We start from the raw sequence: 7,410 nt of genomic DNA, 5'->3' as shown, positions 1-7,410 counted from the left end.
AGATCTGATATTTATGCATGTTCACCCCAGAGTAAGGACAGTAGGGTTAAAAAAGTATTGTGTTATTTTAAGTACCAAAAATTACAGATCTACATCCTTGTAAATCGGCTATTTTCTCTATTCGTCATGCGACATAGTATGCTGTAGGCGAGGGTTCGAGTTAGTGTTAGGGAAGTCACAATTCCTCACAGACATAGTAGTAGTGCACACACCTGTGTTTGTGCGCACCTGTGCGAGCGTTTCCCTAACTGCGACATACAAACCTACATACACACACACACACAACCCCCTAGGGCAGTGGAATCACTGAGGTATGTAAGGTCTCGTCTTGGTTTCGGGGCTGTGAATAGTACTCACACACACGCGTGCACATGCACGCACACACACACACACACACACACACACACACACACACACACCAACCAATACTGAGCATTTTACTGTGTGTAATCCATCGGGGGTGGGGGGTGGGTTGGTTGATCAAAGGACCACCCCAGGGAGAAGCAAGGAAGAGAGCTCCAGTTTCTAGACATCACACTGGGCCGGCCACCCACCCACTGACACATGCACGTACACACACATCCACACGCGCATGTATGCACGCACGCATGCACGTACACGCACACGCACGCACGCACGCACGCACGCACGCACGCAGAGCGATAAGAAGAACATACTGGGAGCTATAGGAAGTACACAGACTGGCTCTTGATAAAAGGCTGATGGTGTGTGTGTGTGTGTGTGTGTGTGTGGGGGGGGGGGGGGGGGCACTCTTCACATTGATTTGGTTGAACTCAGACATTGGCAAATACATATAACTATACTGTATGCTTTGATAGTAACCTCAATGTATAAATAAGCTCAACACAAATCTGAGTTTCAGAGTTTAGATAACAAGGTCTATAAAGCTATCTGTCCGTCTCTCTCTCTCTCTCTCTCGCTCTCTCTCTCTCTCTCTCACACACACACACACACACACACACACACACACACACACAAGCAAATGACGAACCAAGAGAAATGCCAGATGAGACAGACAGAGAGACTGACCATGAAGACAGAAGGAAAGACTTACAGTAGACTCTACAGTCTACAGTAGAGGGTACTTAGAGCAGTGCTAGCACGCACACACACACATGCACGCACACATGCACGCACACACACACACACACACACACACACACACACACACACACACACACACACACACACACACACACACACACACACACACACACACACACACACACACACACACACACACACACACACACACACACACACACACACACACACACCATCGGGTAAACAGTAGCAATACCTTTGACATATACAGACTAGAGTACTACTGTGTGTGTGTGTGTGTGTGTGTGTGTGTGTGTGTGTGTGTGTGTGTGTGTGTGTGTGTGTGCATTCACAGCAGCTCCTCCCATTCATAGAGTGAGGGAAGGACAGCAGAGAGAGACAGAGAGAGAGACCACGTCAGTATAGAGCTGTGTTCACACATGTAGAAACATCTCAGTCCGCAATCCACTCCTTCATTCAGTCCACCGGGACAGAGATTTATTTGGACTTATTGGACGCATCCCTCCCTCTTTCTCTCTCTTTCGCTCCCCTCGGACACAGCAAGCACTGAAGACTAAGCAAGGAAGCCGTTTGGGAAATTTACAGTTCTTCTTGTGCAGGTTTATTTGAAATAAACTCTTATAGCTTGCATACCTGCTCTCGCTCTCTCTCTCTCTCTCTCTCTCTCTCTCTCTCTCTCTCTCTCCCGCTCTCTCGCTCTCTCTGAGATCAAAGTACCCCAACAATAGGTTAGGATGGATTTACAATGTGGGACAAAACTGTGCTCCATCCTTAAGATGCAGGATGTTTTAAAGAGTGCCTGAATGAAAAAGGCAGTCTTCTGAAGGAAACAACAACTTAAGAAAACGAGAGAGAGAAGAGTGGAGTGACCGTGAGAAACAGAGGGAAGGAGAGAGTAAAGAAGACATCTGTGTGAGAGGAGAGAGGACAAAAACTAAAGAGATAAAGCGTGAAGAAAGTCAGACACGGATAAAACAAAGGACAAGCACTGGAAAAACAGATTATAAAGGCATTCGGGATGACAACACTCCACCACAGACTCAGATTGAAGAGTTCCTGTTTCAAATGCAAGGTCATTTGACTTGCATTAAAACTGGACCAGCTGCCTGCCGACAGGAAATGTACTTAATTGTGGGTCTTTTTCCTTTCTCGTGACAGTTATTTATGTTTTGTTTTTTGTTTTTAACCAATTTAGCAGCGAAGCACAGCTCTACTACCCAACACACAACATCCCTCACTGGCTCTGGCGAGTGAAAGTTTGCAGAATAAGGATGGAGTGACTGAAAAGAGGTGAGGGATACATTTCTATGAAGAGAGGACCGAGAGGAAACACTGCGTCTTTGAACACAAGAAATCAAAGAGGAGATATTTTGTTTTGTCAAAATGTTTTGCTTAATAACTTGCCTTTTGGTAAGCCTCATCCTCCTGGGTCTCAAAACCAAGTATGTTCCTGGCTAGCAGGAAGACATGAGACGGAGAAGAGAAGACAGAAGCGGACCCAGTTATACCTCTTCTTACTCCTACCGTGCTTTACGCCTCTTCCCCATCACCTCTCTCTGCATCCCTGATCAATCGTTACGCTGCCTTCCTCCTCTCCTCGTTCTCTTCCCACTATGTGGATACTAGCCGTGTTCCTATGGATTCTCAAAGTCAGTCATTTGTGCTTCGGACAGGAGGAGTATAAGGAATATTACCAAACTGGAGACAACATGGGCACTGAGGTAAACCTTCCGTATTCTTTAATACAGTGATTCTCAACCTGTGGTACGTTTACCACTGGCGGTACTTGAGCCCCCCTCTACACAGAGGTACACAGAGTCACCGCCCAAAAAAGACAAAAGTGGAATGAAAAATGTATATTACTACAGTTCTTCTTCTTGAAATATAGGCTTGATGCAATTAGCATGACAGTACACCTAGCTGTTAATAGAAGATTTGAGAACGGAATTGGATGAATCAAATTAGAAATCAGTTGCAATGATTAGACTGATTTTCATCAGAGCAGCAGCATTATTGGCTTATTATTGAAAAAGAAAAAAAACTATTAATAATTAAATTTCCCTCCTGTGTTAATTGTGCATAGCTGAATAGGATGGGGCAGGTCTATGCTCCTGTATTTTAACATCAGTTATTAAAAAGTATAACAAGGTTGAGAACCACTGCTTTAATGCATTTCACACTGCATGATGCATTCACTTGAAAATAGGCCAGCCAACTCCACCACAAATCTTTGAATGCTACAGTAGCATTACAGTCTATAATTCTGTCTCGTAAAATTTGAGAAGAGGAAGCTGTCATATGCTCTGCAGACCGGAAGGGTAACTCACCCAATCACGGTGCAGTGTTCATGAAAATATTAATACATCTTTAAGTTAATTATGCAACTGCACTGGCGAAACGGAAGTGGGAGGGTCTGCTTTCAAGAACTAGGCCTACTCATTGTCAGTGGTGGAAAGTAACTAAGTAGGCTACATTTACTTACTCAAGTACTGTACTGTACTTAAGTAAGTACTGTACTGTACTTACTTAAGTATTTCCAATTTCCAATACTTTTACTTCTACTCACTCACTACATCTCAGAGACAAATATTGTACCTTTACTCACACTACATTTATTTTAAAACTTTAGTTATTATTATTACAAAACATTACCCACTTCAGCCCAGCCCTATATACATTGCGGCCATTTGAAAGTAGCTCACAATGCGAAACTGAAATGGGACATTCTGCGTAGTGAGTACTTTCTACTTTTGGTACTTTAAGTACATTTTGACACCAATGCTTTTGTATTTTGAATTCCGGACTTTTACTTGTAACGGAGTAGTTCTACATTGCAGTATTAACACTTTTACTTAAGTAAAACAACCACTGCTCATCATCAGGGCTACTGAAGAGCAGACTGTTCAGGCGGAAGCATTTGAAAATTGTGTCTCAAGATGACAGGTTAAAAACACCTTTGAAAGCTGAGTGTTAGCAATAGCAGTTGAAAGCTGTGAGGATCCAGACCTTTTGACAGCCGGTTTTAAGACCATTAGACAGACTCATTCATTTAAAAGGATCCCTGGCTGATAAGATAAATATGCCTTAAAACATTATACTGCCCTCTATAACTATAAAATAAAAAAATAAAAACACCTTAATTTTTTTATTTCTGTCATAAATAGAGAATCTTTCACAATAGGAACTGCTCCTGTCGCAAGTTGATGTCATATGTCCATGTGTGCAGGTCCAGCCCTATGGAATATATGGAATGCAATTGCTAATAAAAAAGTATTTAAAATATTTCTTTGATGGTAAATGGTGCATTTATATAGCGCCTTTATAGAGATGTGCATTACATTCACCCATTCACACACATTCACACACCGATGGCGGCGAAAACCATGCAAGGCACCAACCAGCACATCAGGAGCAATTAGGGGTTCAGTCAGTGTCTTGCTCAAGGACACTTCGACACCAACTCTGGGGGAGCCCGGGTTCAACCTGGCAACCTTGCGGTTCCCATCCAGCCACTCTACCCCTGAGCCACCACCGCCCTTACTTGATGCTCATATTATCCTTAGGAATTATTACGTTGTTTTTTTATTAGCATATGCATTCCATACATTCCATAGTACGACATTGAGGGGGCAGAAATTCATGCAGCCTGAACTGAGACAAGCTGGAGTTTGAAATATATTGTTTTCAACGAGGGCGGCGCAAATAAAATAATTTTAAACATGACAACTGTTTTAAAGTATTGTACAACTAAAGTCTCTGTAATGTTTATGTTGTACTATTACTAAAAAACACTCTAAAATAAAGGGATTTAAGATCATTAAAGCTGGGCTGTTGCCTGAGTCCAATGCATTTCTGCCAACTTCCGGTCCAGGACTTGTCCCTATTCGCAATACTCTTCGCCAATAGAAGTCTATGTAGAAGAGCCACTATTGGACTGGCCCCATAAAGTGAACGGAGTTGTCAGAACTCTGTCTTACTCTATGGCTCTGGGCTAGACCATTTGGACATATGGGGCTGTATTTTGCGTGTCTTAAGTACCAGGTCTTATTCCCTAACTTGAGTAAACTAATGACCTGGAGGCGTGATCAATGCTCTTTGGCCACTCAGAATAGCCAAATGGCATTGATCACGCCTCCAGGTCTTTAGTTTACTCAAGTTAGGGAATAAGACCTGGTACTTAAGACACGCAAAATACAGCCCATGGCATCATCAACTTGCGACAGGTGCAGTTGCTATTGAGTGAAAGATCTTTTTTATTTATGAAAGAAATAAAATATTTAAGGTGTTTTTATTTTTTATTTTTGTTGTCTTATTAACCAAATATTTAAAATAGCATAACAACTTCACCCATCTTCATATAATTGGTCCTTACTAGTGATGGGAGATTAATGGGCAAACACATCGGTATCGGCCGATATTGGCCTTAAACCAATTAATCGGTATCGGTAAAATAATAATTAATTAATTAATTAATTTGATTATAATTATGTTGAAAAATAAATTAAAAAAAGCCTGAAAAAGTATTTTTTGATGATGAAGGCTGCAAATCATATCAGTGTTTTCTGGGGACGCTTTCGAAAGAGTCAATAGTTGGAACATTAAAAAAATAAATAATAATAATAATAATAATACATTACTATTATAACATAACTATGGTACAGCTTGCAGCAGAGGTCAGCCATTATAATACATTCAAGCTGTTTATGTTGGGATATGAGCCAACATTTCAATAACGGTGCAACCCTAGTTTTGGAATAAAGAGGCATTGCTTTTTTCAAATTCAGCCTTTTTTCAGAATGGCCAAAACAATTATATTTTTTAAATACAATATCGACATCGGTTATATCGGTTATTATCGGCCATAATGGCAATTAATTATATCGGATATCGATATCGGCCAAATTGTCTCATCGGCACATCCCTAGTCCTATACCAATGCTCATGATAACCATTTCTTTCTACTCTGCCTGAAACCCACCTACAAGTGACAACATTGTTGTGCCGATATATTTTAAACAGAAAAACATTTTTATTTAGATTTATATTAATGCAAGAACAATGGCATCCATTAGCGCGCTAACTTCCCCAGGAATTAGATTAGATTAGCTTGGATTCCCCATGGATGATGTCACTGGTAGGCGGGTTTCTGAACTGTCCACAGCCCTCCTCTGAGACACAGACAGAGTAGACAAAAATGGTACCAAATTATCATGAGCATTAGTGAGGACCAATTATAAGGACTGTTGGTTGGAAATGGCTACAATTTACAATTTAGGCATTTAGCAGACGCTCTTAATCCAGAGCGATTTACATTAAGCAAGAACAAAAGCATGGGAATACATCACAAAAGCATTTATCATAAAACATGCGTAAGCTAAGAAAGTAACAGTGGAATATCTATATTATGAGACTATACATATAAACTATATATATATACTACTATGCTATACATATGTACTATGGCGTGCTATGACTATATACCGTAAATACCGTATATACCGTGGCTGAAGTCGTCTTTTGTTTGTTGTAGTAGTGCCACCATCTAGCCAATTATTTTTTCCCTCCTTTTTTGAGTGGTGCAACCACAGGGACCCCCACACGGTAACTCTGTCATTTCTCTACCGTTTCGGACGCGGGGCGGCTCGCCGGAACCGGGCCGGCACCATGGGTGCGTTCATGTAGGTCTGGAACTTCTGCCCCCCCCCCCGGGACCCCCACACGGAGTTGCACCACTCACTTCACACAGGTGTGATTCTTTTTGTCTGAGTGGTGGGCGAGTTTCCATCTGCCAAGATTGGAAATTGTGGCTTTTACGGTTTCTGAGATGCATATACTTTTAGGGTGGAAGAAACAAAGGAGGAAAGGAAGAAAGACTAAACAGAAAAACTCTTTCGACATTTTAGAATACGAAGTTAGATTTGTCTAGGGGTTTCCACTATGCACTCTGTGAGTATGTCTCTTTGGAACACTGACAGAACCGAGATTCTGATCATGTCAGCCTTGGTTCATTTATAGCTTAATTGATCAGATTTGCTTACACTAATGAATGTAACTCATGTGGAGTTGTGGACCTAATGGTCCATATTGGCAGTACACTAATAAAAGTTAAATTAACACTTAGCAGCGCTGTGCATATCAACAACATGAATGTTTTTCTGTTGATTTTTTGAAGACGCTGATGAAGAATATCTGCTTTGTTAAGACAAGTGTGAAGGAGATTGAAAACATTCACCATAGGTGCTGAGCATGACCGCAACACAGGAGGCCGTCACAAGTTAGCACGCAGGCAGCACAACAGTAGGTTGAGATAGGTTACAGACTATA

The 7,410-nt window shown here is 41.4% G+C and overlaps 1 protein-coding gene across 1 annotated transcript in view; it reads left to right on the top strand.

The window, feature by feature from the left end:
* The first annotated feature begins 1,499 nt into the window (after positions 1-1,499).
* Positions 1,500-7,410, top strand: part of LOC310854287 (vascular endothelial growth factor C-like) — a 29,933-nt gene continuing 24,022 nt past the window's right edge. The window contains exons 1-2 of the mRNA XM_083758887.1: positions 1,500-1,685; positions 2,282-2,807. Coding sequence (XP_083615013.1) covers positions 2,700-2,807 — 108 coding nt within the window. The 5' untranslated portion in view covers positions 1,500-1,685; positions 2,282-2,699. The remainder of the gene's footprint in view (positions 1,686-2,281; positions 2,808-7,410) is intronic.

This window comes from Protomyctophum parallelum (genome assembly GCF_964188405.1).
Source record: "Protomyctophum parallelum genome assembly, chromosome: 23".
NCBI classification, from domain to species: Eukaryota; Metazoa; Chordata; class Actinopteri; order Myctophiformes; family Myctophidae; genus Protomyctophum; species Protomyctophum parallelum.
This window is presented reverse-complemented; position numbering and strand designations above follow the sequence as displayed.